We start from the raw sequence: 23,682 nt of genomic DNA on the forward strand, positions 1-23,682 counted from the left end.
TCACTATCAATTCATAACATAGGATAAAAATAATCAAAAATAATGTACGTTCTAACTAGGGCTAGTCTTCATATTAGTTAGCAATCATATATCCGCTAGCGTCAACTTTTACGTTACATTGTAGAGGCTCAGCATGGTGACCTGTTAATGCATTTGCTGGTTCTACTCTGTTAAAAGACCCACAATTACCAAAACTGTATTCTTTATCTCTCTTTAATGTGCATTTGTCGTGTGGGCCATGTGTGTTTTATTATGAGTGATGTTATATGTATAGGTGGATGTATATGTATAACTTCTGATTAATGTTGGGAGTGACTCTGTTGGCTATCTGCCCTTTGACAATGGGGATAAGGGGTTTATATGTGTAATATTTATTGTGGACGTTGCCATATCCGCACAGTTCCGTGTTTTCATCTGTCTGGTCTTTTTACCCGCTGACTGATCCACTGATTGCCGTTCAAACATTGACTAATAAGACACGGCTGTAGGCAATCAGTGGAGTTGCGCGGCCGCGGCAAAGATTGGCTGAACCATAAGGGGAGTAATATAAAAAGACTCACAGGGGCGAGATGCGGCAGACGGGGTACTGGATTCCACGACCGAGCCAAGGACGGGCTGCGGGATCCGCGACTGCTACCATCTCCACTGCCACTGCCACCGCCATTGCCACCGCAGACTGGTACGACGCTGACTACGACGCTGACTACGACGCCTTGGTCCCAAAGGAGCGCGAGTGGAGAGACATCTTCGAGATATATTGTCCAGCGCTCTCAAACCCAACTAAAGATCCACAAGCAGCACGAACGCAGACTACGGACATTTCCGGGAATCCCCATTGCTGACGTCATTGGAGTTGGAGAAGCCCCATCGTTCCCCTGCCAAAAGACGCAACCAGGCGTCAAAACAAGAGTCCTGGCCACCCGGGAGTGAATTAAGACACTGGCCAGGTTGTCAAACTAAAAGTCCGGCTGAGGGAAGAGTACTTTTCGCCGGCCTTACCCCCAGGTGGACGGGCGATGCATATTGACTGACCTAGTCCTTCTATGAGCCAGAATTTTCTTATTTTTATTGTTTCGGTCGGGAGGGACCCCGACCGAACGGACATTCTTTTTTTTGTTGTTGTCTGTGTCTACCTGCCTGCCAGACAGGTGTTAGCTTTGGGGGTGGGTCAGACAGTATTGACTGGTAGAGGCTTGGGGGTCCTTATGTGCACGGGGAAAACTGTGTGCTGTGTGATTAGTGTGTAGCCTGTTGGTTTGATGGAGTGCCTATACCTTTCCTTAGCTAGTGTGTGGGACTGACGTTGATGCCCAGTGTGCCATTTTTGCTGTGCCATTTTTGCTGTGTGCCCTTTTCACTCTATTTTGTAAAGACCCCAGCCTCACTGGGTGACCACTATTGGCCTGTGGCCCGCTGCTAAACCTGCTTGGCAAAGCAGGGAAACTTTTATGAATTCTAATAAAATTGTCAGTATTTTTCTAAAAACTAAAACTCCCGTCTCTGTTGTGGTGTGTCCTGGGATTCCTGGCTTGAAGTGGGTTGTTCGTCAAGTTAGGCGACACCCCCTTTTTGGCGTAGTCGGCAGGATCCCAGTAACACCCACAACATGGAGGAGGAGCTAGAGCCTAGACCAGAGGCCGGCACCGTAAACACAGTTATGATGCCGTGGTTCATGGGGGGGCCCTGGATCCCAAAGTTTAGCGGGCAGGGTGGTTCAGCTGCAGTTGCAGAATGGCAAACACAGATGGAAGCCTTCCTTAGGGCGCAGGGTTTGAGCGGCCAGCAGAAGGTGGATTTCGTCCTGAGTGCTCTAGAGGGGGAAGCTAAGCAGGAAGTCCAGCTTGTCGATTCCACCAGCAAAGACACGGCCGAAAAGATCTTCACCCTCCTGCGGGGCTTGTATGGGGGGCCAACATCGATTGCCCAACGGAGGGCACAGTTTTTCCAGTGCAGACAGGGGGCCGACGAAGGAGTGGGTGCCTTTACACTCCGTCTCCGTGGATTACACCATCAGTGGCGGGCCGTAGACCCAGGCCCAGCCGCAGGAGACGACGAGATGCTTCGAGCCCAGTTTGCCATGGGTCTTCGACCAAGCCCCATCCAGCAGGAGTTGCAGCGTCAGCTGCGGCGCCTTCCTGACATGTCCTTCACTGCAACATGTGCCGAAGCCAAAGCCCTCGAGAGGGAAGTGGACCATGGAGGCGTGCAGGTCTGTCGGGTGAATTCTCTACAGCCTACTGCTCCTACAGGGCCTGCTGCTCCCACAGCGGCCGACTCTTCCTGGAAACAGTGGAAAGAGTCTTTCAAGTTGGAACTCCAACAGGAGCTAAAAGAGCAGATTTCTGTGCTGAGCAAGACCCTTGCAGAAGACTTCAGGAACCTCCAACTCCATGGACATGGAGTGGATCCATCTGCAAGAGAGCGTCGTTTCCCCACCACCTCAGAACCAGCATCCAGGTCCCAACCAGCCCGTGGAGCCCAAGGCGGAGCCCAGCCATATCGGTGGGATGCACGGGGCCGGCCTATCTGCCTTGATTGTGGCGAAGTCGGCCACACTCAACGATTTTGTTCCCGGCGACAGCGCCCCAACCCCTCGGATTTTTAGAACCCTCGGTTGCTGTGGGGCGAGCCATCGAGGGAGGTGGGACCACCACTGCTATCAAGAAGCCCTCGCTGGTAGGAGACTGTCCACAAGTACAGGTTAGTGTGCGTGGCAAAAAGATACCCTGTGTCTTAGACACGGGATCCCAAGTGACTTTATTTAGTTATTCCTTTTTTCAGAGACACTTTGGGGCGGATAAAATTCATGACGCTAGTGAAGTCCCTTGGCTCACTCTGCGGGCAGCAAATGGCCTGGCAATCCCCTATGTGGGATATATCCTTCTAGACTTTGAGGTGGGTGGGGTCCAGCTGGTTGATAAGGGGGTTGTGATTGTGAAAGATTCATGCCTTGGTTCTGATTGTGGAATACTAGGGATGAATATAATCTCTGACTGTTGGCAGCAGGTATTCCAGGGGACCCATCCGGGAGAAGCCGCATTCCGAACGACCAATAACCCAACCGCCGGGAAAGCCTGGGCACAGGCGTTTGCCACATGCCGGCAGGCCTTGGTATCAGGGCCTGGGCCCTATCTCCAGGGGGTTGCCAAACTGGAACCCCAGCCACCAGTCATCCTCCCGCCAGAGATGGAAGTAATGCTGTGGACCAAGGTCCCCCAAGGCAGCGGTCATCCTGACTGCTTGGTGATGGTGGAAGACCTGGATGATGGCGACCATGAGTGGCGGGTGGCAAGGACCCTCGGCTGGCTACGTCAGGGGCACGTGGCTGTCCGGCTTTGTAACCCCAATCCCTTCCCGGTTCAGCTCCCTCTGGGCCGCCCACTGGCTGCTGTGAGCCAGGTGTCGTCCAAAGATGTGCAGGGTCGGAGCGAAATGGTGCTAACCAACCCAGAGCCGACTGTGGTGGAAGTGGCTGGGCGACCAGTCCAGGCGAAGACCACGGGTGAGCACCCTGTCCTGGCCTTACAGGGGGAAGGCCTGACCCAAGAACAACAGAACCAGCTGACTGCATTGTTACGGAAGTGGTCACCGGTATTTGCAGCCCATGAAGAGGATTTCGGGCGAACCAATGCAGTTTTACATCAGATACCGACAGGCAGTGCACCACCTGTACGGGAGCGCCATCGTCCAATCCCACCGAAACTGTACTCCGAGCTGCGTACGCTCCTGCAGGGCATGCTGGAGAGTGGAGTTGTAAGAGAGAGCGCTAGTCCCTGGGCTGCCCCCGTAGTGCTGGTGCGTAAGAAAGACGGTTCTTGGCGCTTCTGCGTTGATTACCGTAAATTGAACGCACTAACACACAAGGACGCCTACCCCCTGCCTCGAATTGAAGAGTCCCTCACGACCCTGAAGCAGGCGGCATGGTATTCCACCCTGGACCTGGCGAGTGGGTATTGGCAGGTCGAGGTGGATCCTCTCGATCAAGAAAAGACCGCATTCACCACACCATTGGGCTTGTACCAGTTCGAGAGGATGCCCTTTGGCCTGTGCAATGCCCCCGCCACCTTCCAGCGCCTAATGCAGCGTTGCCTTGGCAACCAGGTAAACGACTTCTTATTGGTTTACCTGGATGACGTAATTGTGTTCTCTTCCTGTTTTAACAGTCATCTGGACCACCTCGAGCAGGTCTTCGAGCGCCTTCAAGCGCATGGCCTTAAGCTCCAACCCCACAAGTGTCATCTCTTCCGTCGGGAGGTTCGATACCTGGGCCACGTGGTCAGCGGACATGGAGTGGCCACCGACCCAGAGAAGACTGCTGCAGTGAGGGAATGGCCTGTTCCGAGCACGGTGAAGCAGGTGCGGTCTTTCCTGGGCTTCGCAGGCTACTACCGACGGTTTATCCCTGGCTTCTCGAAGATTGCCATCCCCCTCCATCGCCTGCTCGAAGGCACTACCGGAGCCAAGTCTGCTGCTGTCCTGTGGACGGTGGACTGTCAGTTGGCCTTTGACCGATTGAAGACTGCACTGTTGGACGCCCCAATCCTGGCTTATGCGGACTTCAACCTGCCATTCCGTGTGTATGTGGATGCAAGCCTGAGTGGGTTGGGTGCCGTGCTGTCGCAAGTCCAAGATGGGCGTGAGCGGGTGGTTGCCTACGCGAGCCGAAGCTTGCATCCAGCTGAGCGCAATGACCAGAACTATAGCTCGTTCAAGCTGGAGCTGCTGGGGCTCAAGTGGGCAATCACCGAGAAGTTTAAGGATTACCTCTGGGGGGCCGAGATCGAAGTCTTTACCGACAACAACCCGCTGGTGCACTTGGCAACAGCCAACCTGGGAGCCACAGAGCAGCGGTGGGTAGCCCAACTCGCCAACTATCGTTATGTTGTCAAGTATCGCCCGGGTGCCAAGAACGGGAATGCAGATGCCCTTTCCCGGCTCCCAGAGGAAGCCAGGGTGACAGCAGTGCAGACGGGCCAAGAACCACCGCCTCCCGGGGACGTAATCCCCTCAGGTACAGCAGGGGACGGCGAGGCCATGCTCACGACAACTCCACCCAGTCAGTGGAGGGACACACAACAAGCCAACCCTGCCCTTCGACAGTTGCATGATTGGAAGAGGGCAAATTACCTGCCAACCAAGGAGGTACGTGCTACACTGACTCGTACAGCCCAGAGACTGCTTACCGATTGGGCCTCAATCGAGATCCTAGATGGGGTTCTGGTGCGGCAGACCAAAGAGCCAGGTACCGGGATGGACGTTCACCAAGTCCTGGTTCCAGGTGGCGAAGCCCAAGGACTATGGGCCCAGTACCATCGGGCCTCAGGGCATGCAAGCAGCGAGCGAACCCTGAGCCTTCTACGACGGAGGTTCTATTGGCCAGGCATGGTCACCGACAGCAACGCCTGGACCAAGGACTGTGTGGAGTGTGCCATCAGCAAGGCCGGTCCTGAGGTGAGAGCCCCCCTACAATCCATTCAGTGCACCTATCCTTTTGAAATTGTTGGCTTGGACTATTTGTCATTAGGGAGGCCGGCTGACGCTTATCCCTATATCCTGGTTATCACTGACCTGTTCTCCCGATATGCAGTAGCCGTGCCGACCCGTGACCAGACCGCCCACACTACGGTGAAAGCCCTGTGGGGAGCATTCATCCAGACATTTGGCTGCCCAGAGAGGATCCTGTCCGATCGAGGTGGGGCTTTCGAGTCAGAGCTCATGCAGCAGTTGTGTGCCCTGTATGGCTGTGTCAAGAGCCGGACTACTCCGTACCACCCGCAGGGAAACGGAGCCGTTGAAAGGTTCAACCAGACCTTGTTGGCTTTGTTGAGTTCCCTGAAAGCTGAGGAGCAGTCTCAGTGGCCAGCCAAGATGCCTGCACTAGTGCAGGTGTATAACAACACGATACATAGTTCCACCGGACTGACTCCTCATTTTGTGGTGTTTGGCAGACACGCCAGGCTCCCCGTGGACTTGTGTGTGGAGGCCCAGCCGCCCCGAGAACGAGCCACCCTAGATGGATGGGTCGCTTACCACCAGCAGGCCCTGACCACAGCCTACCAACAGGTCCAAGCACGCACACAGCAGCGACAGGCCTGGGACCAGACACGCTACAACAGGAGGGCTCGGGCTGCCCCATTGCTGCCAGGGGAGCGAGTCCTCATACGAAACTTCAGACGTCGGGCCCGGGGAAAGCTTGAACCCAGGTGGGTTCCTTCACCTTTTGTGATTCTTTCCCAGGTGCGGCCTGGACAACCAGTCTACCGTATCCGGCCCGAAGGGAAGGAGGGTCCGGTTCGCACTCTCCATCGGAACAACCTTCGTCCCTGCCCTGCTGGCCTCGAAGAGCCTCCCACCTCTCCGCCCAGCGACGCCCCCAGACCAACCAGGGAGAAGAGAGACCCACCACCCCGATGGCCAGTGCTGGTATATCCGCCGGTGCCGATGCCCATACCTGACCTGCGCGCCGCGCCTTTGGCTCCAGTACCAGTCCAAGAAGCTATACCTGAGCCTCCTACTGATACCCAGGAAGGTGAGGGGGGACAGGGAGGGTCGGTACCTCTGGTCAGGCGGTCACAGCGGCCCAACCTTGGTGTACGTCCACAACGTTACCAGCCATGAAGTGGTTCGGGACGACCACCCTTTTAGTAGGGGGGGATTATGTCGTGTGGGCCATGTGTGTTTTATTATGAGTGATGTTATATGTATAGGTGGATGTATATGTATAACTTCTGATTAATGTTGGGAGTGACTCTGTTGGCTATCTGCCCTTTGACAATGGGGATAAGGGGTTTATATGTGTAATATTTATTGTGGACGTTGCCATATCCGCACAGTTCCGTGTTTTCATCTGTCTGGTCTTTTTACCCGCTGACTGATCCACTGATTGCCGTTCAAACATTGACTAATAAGACACGGCTGTAGGCAATCAGTGGAGTTGCGCGGCCGCGGCAAAGATTGGCTGAACCATAAGGGGAGTAATATAAAAAGACTCACAGGGGCGAGATGCGGCAGACGGGGTACTGGATTCCACGACCGAGCCAAGGACGGGCTGCGGGATCCGCGACTGCTACCATCTCCACTGCCACTGCCACCGCCATTGCCACCGCAGACTGGTACGACGCTGACTACGACGCTGACTACGACGCCTTGGTCCCAAAGGAGCGCGAGTGGAGAGACATCTTCGAGATATATTGTCCAGCGCTCTCAAACCCAACTAAAGATCCACAAGCAGCACGAACGCAGACTACGGACATTTCCGGGAATCCCCATTGCTGACGTCATTGGAGTTGGAGAAGCCCCATCGTTCCCCTGCCAAAAGACGCAACCAGGCGTCAAAACAAGAGTCCTGGCCACCCGGGAGTGAATTAAGACACTGGCCAGGTTGTCAAACTAAAAGTCCGGCTGAGGGAAGAGTACTTTTCGCCGGCCTTACCCCCAGGTGGACGGGCGATGCATATTGACTGACCTAGTCCTTCTATGAGCCAGAATTTTCTTATTTTTATTGTTTCGGTCGGGAGGGACCCCGACCGAACGGACATTCTTTTTTTTGTTGTTGTCTGTGTCTACCTGCCTGCCAGACAGGTGTTAGCTTTGGGGGTGGGTCAGACAGTATTGACTGGTAGAGGCTTGGGGGTCCTTATGTGCACGGGGAAAACTGTGTGCTGTGTGATTAGTGTGTAGCCTGTTGGTTTGATGGAGTGCCTATACCTTTCCTTAGCTAGTGTGTGGGACTGACGTTGATGCCCAGTGTGCCATTTTTGCTGTGCCATTTTTGCTGTGTGCCCTTTTCACTCTATTTTGTAAAGACCCCAGCCTCACTGGGTGACCACTATTGGCCTGTGGCCCGCTGCTAAACCTGCTTGGCAAAGCAGGGAAACTTTTATGAATTCTAATAAAATTGTCAGTATTTTTCTAAAAACTAAAACTCCCGTCTCTGTTGTGGTGTGTCCTGGGATTCCTGGCTTGAAGTGGGTTGTTCGTCAAGTTAGGCGACACATTCATCAATTTCCATTACATGACGATGCATGTGATTGTACACGTGTGTGCCTGCAATGAGAATGGGGACTGCACTGAATTACTTTAGCATGAGTTATTGCTACACGATAACAATTACACAACTAACATTACTCGATACATATAATTGTGGACATTACACTAGGCAACATGAATCTCATTCATAGCTCATCCAGTCGAAATCTTAACAGGATGAACCCATCTTTATTACAGCGAATCAACATCAGAACATAACTAAATCTCCGCTTAGCATGCTAATCGCTACTAATAGCAACCTGCACTCATAATACTCTACCTATCACAGCCGTAACTTCATGAAACCCCTTACATTCATTATGTACGCACACAATGCCTCACATACATGTCGAACAATGATGATTTAAGCATTGGAAATGTATAAGGCACAACTACTTTGCCACTAATGGGCGACGAACTGAACTTGTCACTATTCACCGAACTTAACTGAGCAGACAGCGTTGCTAGGCAACGTCACTATCAACAGATAGTTTTTCATACAGTTAACGTGCGGGAAGGCTTTTGATGGCTGTTCTCTGGATTGTCTGCTATCGCGCCACCCTAAATCTTTGAATGTGCGTGTTTCAATATAATAACAGTCCGTTTAAAACAATGATACCGGAGCATGATATGAATTAAACAAAGCCTCCATGTAAATACATACAAATAAACATAAAAAAAAAAAAAAAAATTTTTTTTTTTTTAAATATGGATCGGCCCATTGTCACCGATACCCGATCTAGAAATGTCTTCAATATCGGTACCGATACCGATACAAATATCGGATCGGTGCATCCCTAATCATGATTAACATATCTATCATGATTTACACATCTGATCATGATAAACATATCTATTTTGTTCTGCAACTGATTTATTTTGCATGAAGAATTTTGCATGAAGGTGGGGTTGCATGAAGAATAGCTAGAGGATTGTGACTAAATGAAGCACTTTGTTTTTATGTCCGTTACAGTTTGAGCCAATTCAGCAGAAAGCTAAGCACAGTTCCTCAACCATGGATGTTATGACCTGCTTCAGCCAGGTGCAGGAGTTGTGGGCTCAGTTGGCCTGGCCTGACACTGCAGGAGCCTTCATTTTCATCACACACCTCACAGACGTAAGTGGTGCATTCAGCAGGAAGACCTACAACCACCAAGGGTGCTTAACTTTTCACATGTGTTAAGTGATGTAGGGTGCTTCCTGAGAGCCTTATTACTTATGCTTTTATATACCTCAGATTGGAATTATATCCTCCTGGGAACCAAGGAAAAAAAGGGTCTTAAATTTCTCGTTTTTCGTTTTTTGTAAAAAGAAAATGTCAACTACAGAGGACACAAGTCTATGGGTTGGTTCTCAGGTCTGAGTCAAAGAATCAGTGTGTTGATGATAGTGGGAATGAATTTAGTTTTAAAAGGGGCCATAAAACATAATCTCCTGTATTTGTCACCCTGTTCCTGTGAAGGTATTCTTAAGCACAAACAAGCCCGTTAATAAGAAAAATATAAATGGGAAATAAATGCTCAATCTGCTAATACTGTCAATGTGCTAAAAAGAGTAAGTTGCAATGTGCAATGATAATATAGTAGTCCAAGTATAATGTGGCTTTGTTGATGAGGCCAACTACAGACGGGAAGAAGCTGCTCTGGTGGCGTGAGGTTTTGGTGCTGATGGACCGCAGTTTCCTGCCTGAGAAGAGTGTCACAAAGAGTTTGTGACCAGGGTGGGAGGGGTCGGCCAGAATCATGCCTGCCCGTCTCTGGGTCCTGGAGGCGTATAGGTCCTGGAAAGATGGCAAATTGCAGCCAATCACCTTCTCAGCAGAACGAATGACACGCTGCAGCCTGCCTTTATCCTTGGCAGCTCAGCATTGTTTGAACGGTCCCAGTTTAACGATTTTCTTGCTAAGGTGCCAGACAGGAACAACCTGCCCGATTATTTTATTTTCATTTAAGTATTAATCAATTAAAAGTACAATAACACGTTTGTCAAACTTGTTTTCACATGGAATCCTTTTAAACTTAGGCAGTGTAAAAATAGAAATAACTTACCTACTTCAACATCTTATGGCCATAGCTGAAGTTTTTTTTCCCCAAAGCTCCTTCTAATGTCACAGTGTAGCCTTACAAGCTAGCTGCCAGAGGCTTAACTTGGGTTACAAGTGAATTCCCAGAATGCTGAGACAGCGGCAGAGACACGGAAGAAGATTCCGAGGCTTTACTTCAGTAATTAAAGATACTAGAACTAGTTTCTTCAAAAGGTAAACAAAGGACTGAAGTCACAAGCACTATACTCTAGGGGTAGGAATCTCTTGGCACCTCACGATTCGATTCCGATTCAGAGGTCAACGATTCGATTCTAAACCGATTATCGATTCTAAACCGATTATCGATTATCAATTCTAAACCGATTATCGATGCATCTTGATTTTAAAAACTTTTGAGTTTGCTACTCAGATCACTTCCTACTTTGTGTTTGATAATTAAAGAAAATCAACAGATTAATTACCTTCTCTATTTTTTATAAGAGAAAAAGCTTTTCCTTGTCACAATTATGACTTTCTATGAACATTGCAATAATCGCTTGCAATAACAGCTTGCATTTCAACATAAAATGGATGTGTAAAAAAAAAAAATCCCTACCCATAGTCTGGCTTTCTCAGGTTCAAGACTTAGCTAGTCAGTACAAAGCATAGGCTTTAAATAGTGTGATCAGAGACAACAAGGTAACACTGGGCTGTGATGCAACTGTATTGTTATCCTCTGGGGTGTTGCTTCAATACTCCCACTATTTATGGTTGGGACTTAAATTGTGTAGAGGAAATCTACATAAGCATATTTTGAATGCTAGTACCACAGGATTCAAATCACCTGGACATGCAATAATCTTAACCCAAATGGCTGGTATGACTTTAAAATATTTAATTAACAGGGTCCATTGACCTTCCTGTTTGGACATCAGTGAATCATTCTGAAAGAAACATGCTTTCTGTGGATCCCCATTCATACAAAGATTGAACCATTTCTGGAATTACAGAACATTTGCAATGAAGCAGTATATTACTCAGAGTTGCTGAAGCGGAAGATTGAAAGAGGTCATCTGGGACCAGCCCATACGAATCTGATCGTGCAGGTAAGGCTTGTGTTTGTGTGTGCATGGCTTGCTAGTCTTAAGTAATTGTCAACACAGTATTCTTCTCATGCTTCAACATTTCCAGCAGTGTATTGTTATGCCTTTGTCATAATTCTTTCATTCTATGATGATTTGTTATGCGTTTTATTCCACTAAGTCTTCTTTTTGTCTTTTCTTTTCTCTCCTTTCTTCTTTGGTTCCATACTCTCCTACCACTGGCCCTATGTTGGAGCAGTTGTGCACCACACTGAACAACATAAATCATGTGGACGTATACTTATGCAGACTTCCACGTGAGTTGGACTGGAAGTGTCTCGAACAGGCCATGGAAGAGTCTTGTGGACTAGAGGGACGAGAACAGGTCATCAAGGCTCTGAATGGTCGGCTGCAGAATGCAAACCTCGAGCTACATAGAGAATCCAGGCACATTATCACACACCTCACTGAGAAGGTATTTAGAAGAATTTGTTTTAAATATCATTTCATCTCACCACTACCACATGTGGGGCAAATCATTTTCTGAAAGCTATGAATCTGTTGAGTATATTTCTGCATGATAGCAACTTGGATCTGGTAGCTTACGAGTTTAGTAGTAGACCTCCTATTGGGACATTCCATGTATAAATCATTGTTTTTTTTGGGTGGAAGATGAATCAATATGATGGAGAAATCCCAAACATTAGTACCATGAGGGAATTATGTATTATGTATTTATTTACTATTTATTTATTTATTTATTTATTAAGTTTATTATTAATTAAGTTATCCCCTTTTCCAAAGTTTGTAGAGTTTGACACATTTCATATGGATTTGTGTCAGATACAGCCCGTCAACAATGGAAAAAAAGAGTTCACTGCTCAAAAGGTATTAAATATATCGAACTTATATTTGTCTTCCTGCTGTAACACAAACTTTTGTGGATATCCATGCAGTTTTAGGCCCATAGTTCATTCAATCTGGCAGAAATTGACCAAAGATGGCTCCAGAATGAAAATGGCAAAATTAGCATAATCAACAATCAAAAATCAAATGCAGAATAAATCATATCAATTACCCTTGCAATTGCAAATGCAATTTTGTATATATAAATAAAGTATTTATTTCCAATTTTTCAAATGCAAATTAACAAGACAAGTATGTAGACAAAAGTACAGAAGAAGTTAAAAAGTTCTCTTTCATGATATACTAATATTCAAGCTGGTAGGGTACTTCATTTTAAACTAGCATAATGGAAGGTTCTAGTTTAGTACAGTTGACCATCTAGACCTAGCCTGGTGACACCAGCCTACGTATTTCCACCTGAATTGATTTCAAGCTCATACTCAGTCTGGCCCAACCCCGTTGACAATCGTCTCCAGGACTCAAAATCCTGTAGGACCAATCAGCGAACAGTTCAGAGCTGTGACGCAAAACTCGCCTTGGAGGAAAAGACACGAAAAGCTATCGGAAAAGTTGTCTCAAATCTCGAGAACATTTTCTTGTAAGTTTTATGATTGGAAAGGACGTCGTAGCTCTTCTCCCAACTGGCTTTGGGAAGAGTTTAATCTACCGAATGCTTACTAAACGTTGCTGATTGGTTAAGGGAACTCCAATGATTTTAAACCTCAAGCTAAGCACCCGCTCATCTCGGAAACGAAAATGCATAGCGTTTTGCCAGACTGAAAGACGGAATGAAATGGAGTCACAGGCTGGTAATGGCCAGGCTAATCTAGACCAGGGGAGCCCAATACGTCGATCGCGATCGACTGGTCGATCGCAGGGCCAATGAGAGTAGCTCACAGAACTCAAAGCACTTCATCCTATCATATAATGATATTATAATATCCCCGCTGATTGACGTGGTAGACAGGCCAGTCTACTGGTTACTTAAAAGTTTGTTACACCATTACCATAACAACCATAATGTATCTACCTGATCTCATAGCCTACTACAGACAAGCCCAATTGCTTTCCTTTTACCGCTGCATTTTCGTTTTCGCTGTAGCTCGATTCTCTGTGTAGTAGCCTACAAAAAAAGTTTCAGTTTGAACAGTGAGTTCTAGTATGAGAGTGTGTACTGTGGGCCAAATGCCACTATCTATGTATGTATGTGTTAAAAAAAGTTAATTTCAATGTGTGGATTTTTTTAATCATAAATGTAGGCTACTAAATTGTATGGGCAATGTAATGACACTGTGTATGAAATCACATGCTGATTAGTAGCCTCTATTGTGGATGTTACTGTTGTTATTTCCAGGGTTGGTATGGAAATTAAACTCAATCGTAAATTAAATCAACTTGTCATTTAAGTGTGAAACCTAAGTGAAATAGCCCGTATGACACTGTGTTGTATTGTACATTTAAAAAAGACACATAATGTGCTAAGTTAGTAGATCATTCTGACCCAGACACTTAAAAGGTAGATCACCATTCAGAAAAGTGTGGGTACCCCTGATCTAGACAGTTCCCAGCACCCTTTGTTGCTGACACTTTTTAATAAGAAAATAATTTATCTGAGCTAACATCATCCCCTGCTCAATACAAATAAAGCTGCTTCTTACTTATTTCAACACTCTTTCTGATTTAATTGAACAAAAAAAAAACTCTGGTCACCCCACAGACATTATCTCTGCTAATTCCTTTAAAGTGATTAACACTATTGTTCAGGTAAGTGGTTCCCCCTCCCATAGACTAAGCCTTTCACAGGCAAATATCATAAATAGACCAGGATTAGACTACTTCAGACACAAAAACCTGAATTAAACATACCCTTTTGCATGGATGAGAGGCTGCCGGGAGGTGTGACGATGTGGAGCAGTGTTGTTCTGATGCGGATAGAAAGGTCTGGCTTCCGGCCACTCAGTGCGTCCTTAATGATGCACTGAGGGCCCTCCTCTGGCTGCGTGGTACTGGAGAAGCAGCTTGTGACACTGGCTGGAACATTGAACTCCAAGATAACTTGATAACCACCGGATTTCTTGATGCCACACATATATTCAAGGCACCCAGTTCCAGAGACTGGAGCTGAAGCTCCTCCATGTTTGACTGTTTCGAAAGTATTCTTTTCTTTAAAGGCTTTCTTTTTTATATGCAGTTTTTGTGATTTACCAAAAAACTGTAATTTGGTCTCATATGTTCATTGGACATTCTCCTAAATGGATTTTGGCTTGTTCAGGTGGGTTAGATATATGAAAACCAAAATATGTATTCATTTTGCCGGTATTTATTTATTTCTGTTTTTTCCTCAACAGATGCTGTATGAATTCAACAAGTGTGTGCAGCACATCGGCCTCTCTCCAGATTCAATCCAGAATGATGATGTAAGCCTGCTATACGATACAACACATTCAATTCTGGCAACAGTTTTTTTGGTTGTCACAAAAATCTAGATCATCATATCTGCCCCAACCATATTACCCACTGTTCTCTACTATAGGCTATTTGCCCGTTTTTATTTTTCTTTCCTATGATATTGATCAAAGCCAGCTACATTTTAGTTTCCCAAGCAGGCCAGTTTGACAGTTTTGATGCGATAATATGATCGGCTAATTTGAAGCGGGCCCCTGTTGTGAAATTCCTATAGCCTACACTGTGGCGGGTAAGTTCGGACATGTGTTATTCTTGTCCAATGGATTCCTCAAACTCTTTAAAAAAAGTTTGGAATTTTTTTTCCGGTTGATTATTCCTCCCCTTTAATACTAGCAATTGGTATTGTATTGTATATCGTTGGAAAGCCTGATTAGTCACCTTTACAACGAGGTACAACTTGTAAGGATCGTGCATTCATGGAATGAGCAACACACCTAACTGTGTGGGTAGCGGCCCAAATAAATGTGCCAAAATCCCCTGCAATATTCTTCTGTTGGTATTCACTCTTGTTTTGTGTTGCTTGGTGGATTGGATGATTCTCCCACAGTATTTAGGAAAAAACAACACATATTGGCCATTTTTACACTTTATTCATTTTACACTCAGTAGCGTGTGGAAGAACCAATACACAGCCACAACAGCTTGGCACCTCCTCCTCATGCTGGTCATCAGCCTGGTCACAGTCACACACTGCTGTGGGATGGCATCCCGTTCCTGAACCAGTATTTGTATCAAGTCAGCCAACATGGTTGCGTTGGTTACTGGCACATACACCACGCCCAAGCTGATCCTAAAAGTATTCAATTGGGTTGAGGTCTGGACTCACGGCAGGCCATTCCATCCTCTCCACTCCCAAATTCTGGAGGTACTGAAAGTATTTAATTTTCTACCATATATTGGAAGACTCAGTCTGTGGATTTGTCAGTCATGATCCAGGTTTCTTCTTGAACAAAGGTGGCCTACCATTGTGAGACAGAGCTTGAGCTCCACTCCCCCTGAGCTTCGCCTCAAGATTATCTAACTACTCCTTAAAGGACAGGCTCTTATATACATAATGTTTAGGGGTGTAGCCATCTATTCAAATAGGCCATGGTTGCAATACTCTTTGTCCTGGCCCGGAGGGGGAAGGGATTTCTCACCTCCATCCCTAGGCCAAATCAAAAGAGTCTCACCCATGAATGCTTAAATGCTATTAAAAGTAAAATGTATACTAGGTAAAAATAAGATGGACTTATTGACTATGGCATATCATTCTTACCTATGAATATCAAATAACCGGTCCCTTCATTCAATTAAAAGGAAATAGATTTATCCTTTTTATCAGAGACTCAGTCAAGTGAATATGGAATGTTAAATAATTCAGGCTTTATTCTTTACGGTACTGCGCAGTAGAGGAGAGAGACAAGACTAGGTTTCACTAACATGTAGGTCCACCTTGGCTATTCTCACTGACTGACTGTTCTGTTTCTATTGTATTTAACTCAGAAAACATGTGGGAGGGGGTGGTTACCAGAATGCTAATTCTTACCTAGGAGACAGTATGGCTAAGATATTCATGGGGAGTCCGTGGCCGAGGTGTCATCACTTCCCACAGTGATCAAGGCATGCAAGAACTGTGACAATTTGGGTGCTTACAGAATACACAGGAAGCTATATAATTAACATTATATAGCTTTTGATTGTGGACTACATTGAATAATTTAACTTCTAATTCTCAGATACTATCAGTACTCTGTGATGATCCTGCCTCTGTGGGGCCGAGCGTTGTCATCCTGGAGGATGGAGTTAGGTCCCAGATTCTGGAGAAATGGGATCACCACTGGCTCCTGAATCTCATTCCTATTTCTCACTGAATTCCAACAGAAGAAAATTGCAGGGGGTTTTGGCACGTTTTTTAGGGCCGCTACCCACACGGTTAGCCGTGTTGCTCATCCCACGAATCCACAAATCCTTACAAGTTGTATCTCGTTGTAAAAGGGACTAATCAGGCTTTCCAACGATGTACAATACAATACCAATTGGTATTATTTGAGGGGAGGAATAATCGACCGAAAAAACGTTTCCAGACTTTTTTTGAGGGGTTTATATTGAATTGGATATGTTTGAATTATTGAATTAAAATGCTCATTTCATTGAGTGAGAGAGCCTACACCATCCTATACTATCTGAAAGCCTATACATCTGGGCCTCGTTTCCCGATAACGACGTATCTTAACGTTCTACGTGGATTTTCGCGACATAGTAGACTCAGTAACACTTTCTATTTACGAGTGTTTCCCAACCATCAACTTAAAGTCAGGTGCACGAGCGCAACGTGCACGAGTTCTTAAGTATATCTTAAGAGCTGTTTACGTCAGGTTAACCTGTTTACGTTGATTGCTGTGAAATTAGCTAGCCTATGTGTGCATCGAACGTGCAATGTGCACTGAATTCGGGGCGGGGATAGTAACGCCGAACGACGCCCCTGGATAAGGTGTCGAGGTGGTTGAAGCGTACGTCATGCGTGACTGTATGAGCTATGAAACTAGCGATTTAAAAAAAGTTTCAATGAAGAACATGGTTGCAAATATATATGTATACAACTGTGTAGAGCACGAAACAAGACTGTCGTCATTTTTTAATTAATTATAAGCCAATGTTGCATCCTAAGTGTGAAGTTACTACTGGTCCTGACCACACGTAGAATTCTTCTCAATGAAAGATAAACTTAAGCTAAGTGCCGCGTCGGGAAACCGTTCTGCAATGTAGGATTCCTCTTACGAACGATTTCAAGTCCTTTTTAGGCTAAGTGCGCGTTCGGGAAACGAGGCCCAGATCTGTCATCTTTTAGTGCGTTGTGCATGAAATTTTGCCAAGTTTATTTATCACGTGTTGTTTTCCAAAAATAAACATTTGAACAGCTCAGGTTGGGTGGATGCAAAAATGATGGATTTTTTTCAGTATCATGTTCACATCAAACCTCAACATGAAAACATAACCTAAACCAGCAGTTTTCCCTTCTTAGGTGGGCAGTGCACCGTTAATCGATGCAGGCCGACATCAATGTACAATACTTTACTTTTCAACTGAATATGAAAAGAAAGTACACCGTAATCTAACGATTATTTTTTTAAGAACATTTGTAGTAGAAGACAAAATATAGGTATGGCTAATGTGCACAACAGTACCACCTGTGGAAATAGTTTTACTCTTCCATGGATAATATTTCATTGTGCAAATGACTGCAGCCTGATCCAGTTTCCACTTGAATTTAATCTAGCCTAAGTAGCCTATTAGAAACATAATGGTAAAGTTGTTGTTTGATTTTTCATTCAATAATCAGGCCCAACCTGTTGGACTTGTGGGTGCAATTAAGTGTATATGTAGATTAAATGGAAATTAAGCTCATTAAATGTCCTTGAACAGTCATGGAAACATTTGAACATTTGTCAATGAAATTGGGCTTGAATCCTGTATGGCATGTGTTTAGATTTAGAGTAAATAGGCTGGCACACAATATGTATATAAGATGCATCATAAGCAGCTGTAAACAGGGTTTCTACAAGTGGATCAGGTAAAAATACTGCAGCAGCCTCCCACAGTGGAGATTGGGGGGGGGACATTTTAGAATTATAACCCTGCACTCTGGGAAGGGATCTTGTTGGGCAGTAGGAGACAACTTAACTTGAGGTGATTTGGAGCTTTGTATGTTAGGAGTACTTTGAAATCGTCTAATGTCAAAGTGATAAATATGTGGATTAGTTCAACATTCAACGATTCTCAGAAGCATGTAACATTGTCTGTATGTCACTCTTCTCATGTTTTCTAGGCAGTATCTCCCTTAATGAAATACTTAAATGAAATGTTGGTCATCCTCAGAGAAGCCCTGATCAAGCAAAATCTGGACAGGTTACGGACTGTTTTCGTTACTCCTCTTTCAATGCAGAAAGATACATTCATGCCGTAGTATACTGTATGGACAAAAACATTCGCCTGACCATCACACCAACAGGGACTGTAATTACATTGTATTCAAATACATATACTCTAATATGGAGTTCGTCCCCCTTTTGCAGCTATAACTGCTTCCACTTTTCTTGGAAGATTTTGGAGTGTTTCTGTCGGAATTGGTGCCCATTCATTCTGTAGAGCATTTATGAGGTCAGGCACTGAGTTTGGACGAGAAGGCCTGGCTCAAAATGTCAGTTCATCCCAAAGGTGCTTGATGAGGTTGAGGTCAGGGCTCTGTGCGACCAAGTTCGTCCACCCCAAACTCATAAAACCATGTTTTATAGTCCTTGCTTTGTGCATTGGGGCACAGTCATTTTGGAATAGAAAAGGGCCTTCCCCAAACTGTTCCCACAAAGTTAGAAGCATAGCATTGTCCAAAAAGTATTGGTATGCTGAAGCATTTAGATCGCCCTTCATTGGAGATAAGGGGCCTAGCCCAAACCCTGAAAAACAGCCCCATACCATTATCCCTCGCTCCCTCCACAGGTGTGGCCAAATACTTTTGTCCATATAGTGTATCTGTGTCTTTTTATGGGCTTCACAAGATGAGACAGGTTGTGGTCACTATATCTGTTTTCTTCTGTCTCAGGATTCTAAGCACTTTGTGGGAACTGCTCCTAAGGCTGATTCTGGAGACTGTAATGGACAACAGGGGTGTCCAAGTGGAGTTCTACACCCGTTTCCAGTACACTTTGGAGGTCTGTTTTCATTTACATAGTCATGTATATTAACCATGTTTTTGGTATAAAATTGCATTCCAGAACTTATTTCCATGGGTGGAAATTCAGTTTCACTGTTGGGGGGAACAATAAACAGAAAGATTTCTCAAGAGCGATTTTATTTATATAGTGCCAAAACAATCAAATTGTCTCAAGGCGCTCAGAGCCTAAGCTTAGTGGGTATACAGTGTGGTCGTAAGGTAACTATTACAAGAGTGAGTAGAGCAATGAAACAGAAAACTATGAAGATGGTGGCAATTATTTACATTACGGGTAAATAGGCTATCACAGAGTATGTAGATGTATCATGAGCGAGGTAGAATTAATGCATGACGGTGTGGTGGGGATGGGTATGTGTAGGCAGAGGGTTTCTGCAAGTAGATCAGGGGGAGAGCCTACTATGGAGCTACTATATAGAGACTTTAAGTTATCAGCATTGACTAAAAAAAAATAAAAGTTTGTTTTTCCTGAAGTGCTTTTCAATGACAATCTTTTATTTGTTCCTTCCCGTCAGCCTTTTTCAGTGCAGGTGTTTTTTCCCGATGTCAATTATTTTCAATGTCAACTTACTGTCTGTTTTGGCATGGAAGAGGAGGAGTTTGAGGAACAAGAAATACATTACGTAAAGTAGTAGATCCAGTAGGCAATGCAAACTTACTAACATTACCATAGCAACATTACCCAAACCAAACTAACTAACATTACCATAGCAACATTACCCAAACTAACTAACATTACCATAGCAAAATTACTCAAACCAAACTTAGTAACATTACCCAGCAACATTACCCAAACCAAACTAACCTGACCATAGCAACATTACCCAAACCAAACTAACTAATATTACCCAGCTCATAGCAAGTAGTACGCTAGCTAATAAAGATGGTGACTTAATTGTATAGTTATATTGATATAGCCATTGTAAATATACAAATATTGTTAATGTAAATGTATTTATAAAGCACATTTTAAATGACAACAGTTACCAAATAGCACCACCATAGACCCAACACAATTGAGACAGAGACCAATTGAAAACTAAACAAAAAAACAATAGATCAGAAGACAATAAATAAAAGCAATAATAAAAAAAACAATAGAAGACCATAAATAAAAGATAAAGACCAGAAATAAAACGAAGGTTACCATAACAATAAGGTGGAAAAAAAAAACCTCTCATACGGAGCTAAATTCCAGGGAATAAAACTATACTCTAAGCTAGGAAGTGCCTGAGAAGGAGAGAGATGGAGGTAGAGAGAGAAAGGGAGGAAGAGAGAGAGAGAGAGAGGGAAGGGGAAAGAGGGTGAGAGAGATAGAGAGGGAGGGGGACAGAGAGAGAAAGTGAGAGAGAGAGAGAGAGGCAGGGAAGAAGGAAGTGTTAGGGCCAACATAGTGGCAGCTTGTTCCAAAGATTGGGGGCTATAACTGCAAATGCAAGATTACCTCGGTCTTCATTTTGAGACAACCAGAAGGTAGTGGTCAGTGGACTTAAGTGCTCTTGATGGAACATGATGTGTTAAATAGGTCGGAGAGAGTAAACTAACCTTAAATTTAATACTATAACGTACAGGAAGCCAGTGGAACAAGTGTATAACAAGCCATTTCATGATACACATCATTCTGATGTTTTCAACTAAACAATAATGGTTTTGCTCAAGACAGCACTGTTGCTATTAGAGAAGATGTATCCATGCACTATGAATTTTTTATTTACCTAAACAACTGTCTTTTCAAGGTTCCCTAGGGTGTTATTTTTGTTTCTAGGACAAAAATGTTTTTGCTTTTGAAGCAGTTTGGTGAAATTTCAGTTTTTTTTTCATGACCCCTAAGTGTTGGACTGGACCTACAGTAATTGTCAATCTATTAGCCAACGTATTTGACAGCATTCCATTTTTCCTACTTCTTTTTTTGCGCTAAGACACCCAAAGTTAGGACTGACATGCCCATTCTTTTGAGGGGTTTGTCCTAAATGAGCTACTCTGGAGCTAATTTATATACAAAAAATGTTTTATATAAATATATATATTTATTTGCTTGCAACTACTGCTGAGAAAACGTATTCAAAGTAAATTATGAAGCATTCTTAAGCCTGTCGTCTCCATCAGGTACTGCTACAATTCTTTAACGCTGAGGGGGAAGGGATGACCCTAGAAGAACTAAAAGGTGAAGATTACAAGGTAAGTGGTCCATACTTCAAACCACATCAGGCATGCCCACATAGGGTTGGCATGTGCTTATAATATCTCTTGTGCCCCTCTAGGCCGTAGAAGAAGAACTGCGACTGAATAAGTGTTCATCCTTTGAGCTGATTGAACAATATTTCCTGGAGAAGATCACACAGCAAGTAGGGTTTTGCTCTCAGTTCACCAATGCCATGATTTCACCAATTCAATGAGAAGCCACGCACCCTATTCAGTTCAATTGTATTTATATACAAAAATAAAATTGTCTCTAGGCGCTTTACAGAGCTCAGAACCTGACCCCCTGGAGGAAGCACGACTATTTCATGTTTTCATTGTTCTTTTTTTTTATGTAGGGTGACCTCGAGTGTCATGAAAGGAACCATAAAATAAAAATGTACTATTATTATTACCAGCAGTGAAATTAAGCAGTTAACTGTGTCAACTATGTAAATTATGCCATTTGTTGATTTTACAAGCTGGCATACATTACAATTAGAGGTCTTGATTGATACACAAGATCTTTGACGCTTGTGTTAGATGTTAGTCAGATGCCATCGAGTGTGGGTGGACGGCTGGATAGTGTCAATCTCTAATGTTTAGCGCCTACAACCACAAACTCGATATAGTATATAGTTTCGGTATTTAGCAGACTCTTTTGTCTATAGCGACTTACAATATGCAAACTACACCAAATACCTAAACTATGGCAAAGACAAATGCTGTTCAAAAGCAAGGCTCTGTAAAGCACCTTGAGACAATTGTTTTGGCTCTGTTTTGGCTCTGTATAAATGAATGTAATTGAACTGAATTAAAACCATGAGATTTCATAGGGGATGGTGACAGTGACAATGTCTTGTTTTTAACCTACATTAACATTCATTAATCTGTGTATTCCAGAGGATATTAAAACATACTAAATTTGGACGCATCAGTTTGAAGTGCTATTATGATGCACCCGAGCAAAGACTTACGGTCGAGATCCTTCATGCTGCCGACCTCATTGCCCTCGATGCCAATGGTGAGAGAGGAAGTGATTTGTGGAATGTTTTTTAGATTTCTTCAGATCCGTAGAAAGGTTAAGCCTTAATGCTGTACTACTGTGGGTTCAAAGGTGAAGCCCAAATGCTGTACTACTTACGGTTCAAAGGTTAAGCCTAAATGCTGTTCTACTGTGGGTTCAAAGGTTAAGCCTAAATGCTGTACTACTGTGGGTTCAAAGGTTAAGCCTAAATGCTGTACTAGTGTGGGTTCAAAGGTTAAGCCTAAATGCTGTACTACTGTGGGTTTCAAAGGTTAAGCCTACATGCTGTACTTCTGTGGGTTCTAATACACAGGCTTGAGCGATCCCTTTGTGATTGTGGAGCTGTGTCCCCATCACCTTTTCCCATTTGCTAAAAGTCAACGAACTCAGGTCAAAATGAAGACTCTGCACCCAGTCTTTGACGAGCTCTTCTATTTGTGAGTGTCAAACGGTGTTTATTCATACATAGATATACGAAATTGGCCTGTGGCATGCAAAAGATAGACATGAATAGTGGCTATAAACTGAAATATGGAACACTACAACATTGTCACCTCTATTTTTCTCTTATATCACAGCCATGTTACCCCTGAGCAGTACAGACACAGATTTGCCTGTGTGACTTTCACTGTAATGGACTACGATTGGCTGTCCACAAATGATTTCGCTGGAGATGCGGTGGCCCCCCTGAGTGACTTCTGCTGGCCTGGCAGACCCAACGCCAGTCCTGGTGGCAAAAACCTGCAGCCATTCATTCTTCACCTGTCCCGGGAAAAACCTAGTGGTATAAGAAGTACATTACATATATGTGGCAATTATGGAGGGCAGGGGTATCAGGACATTTCTGCTTTTATTCATTTGTAAGATTGATGTTGCTTTTAGTTTGATTCTCCTTGTTAACATTTTTTTTCTATACAGAAAAGCCCATCATGAAGATGCTCGATGCCAGAACAGGAGATCGGGAGGCAGAGGAGTTTATTAAAATGTTGAAGGAGATTGAAAAATGTATGGAGGAGGAATAGATTGTAATTCTTTGTTTAAGAAGTTGTTATTATTATGTATTTCATATGTTCTATGTGTTCAGTTTATAAGCTCAGTTATGTATTTGCCTAGTTTGGTTGAAAAATAGTACTAATTGAATTTTACATGTTATGCTGTTCTGTGTTAAAAACTGTATTACTGAGAAGAAAACGCTTTTAACGGAAGATAATTCTATGTTTAAATCTCTATTTAAACTATATATTGTGTATTAATGTAGCTGTAA

General features: G+C 44.4%; 1 protein-coding gene across 1 annotated transcript in view; it reads left to right on the top strand.

Annotated features, from left to right (window-relative positions):
* Positions 1–23,440, top strand: part of baiap3 (BAI1 associated protein 3) — a gene marked incomplete at both ends in the record, with an annotated part of 53,693 nt that extends 30,253 nt beyond the window's left edge. The window contains 12 exons of the mRNA XM_080856169.1: positions 9,002–9,145; positions 11,062–11,157; positions 11,393–11,608; positions 14,388–14,456; positions 18,314–18,393; positions 19,085–19,193; positions 21,320–21,391; positions 21,475–21,558; positions 22,295–22,415; positions 22,732–22,855; positions 22,997–23,202; positions 23,337–23,440. Coding sequence (XP_080712295.1) covers positions 9,002–9,145; positions 11,062–11,157; positions 11,393–11,608; positions 14,388–14,456; positions 18,314–18,393; positions 19,085–19,193; positions 21,320–21,391; positions 21,475–21,558; positions 22,295–22,415; positions 22,732–22,855; positions 22,997–23,202; positions 23,337–23,440 — 1,425 coding nt within the window. The remainder of the gene's footprint in view (positions 1–9,001; positions 9,146–11,061; positions 11,158–11,392; positions 11,609–14,387; positions 14,457–18,313; positions 18,394–19,084; positions 19,194–21,319; positions 21,392–21,474; positions 21,559–22,294; positions 22,416–22,731; positions 22,856–22,996; positions 23,203–23,336) is intronic.
* Between the last annotated feature and the right edge of the window lie 242 nt (positions 23,441–23,682).

The sequence above is a fragment of the Sprattus sprattus genome, assembly GCF_963457725.1.
Source record: "Sprattus sprattus genome assembly, chromosome: 18".
Lineage (NCBI taxonomy): Eukaryota > Metazoa > Chordata > Actinopteri > Clupeiformes > Clupeidae > Sprattus > Sprattus sprattus.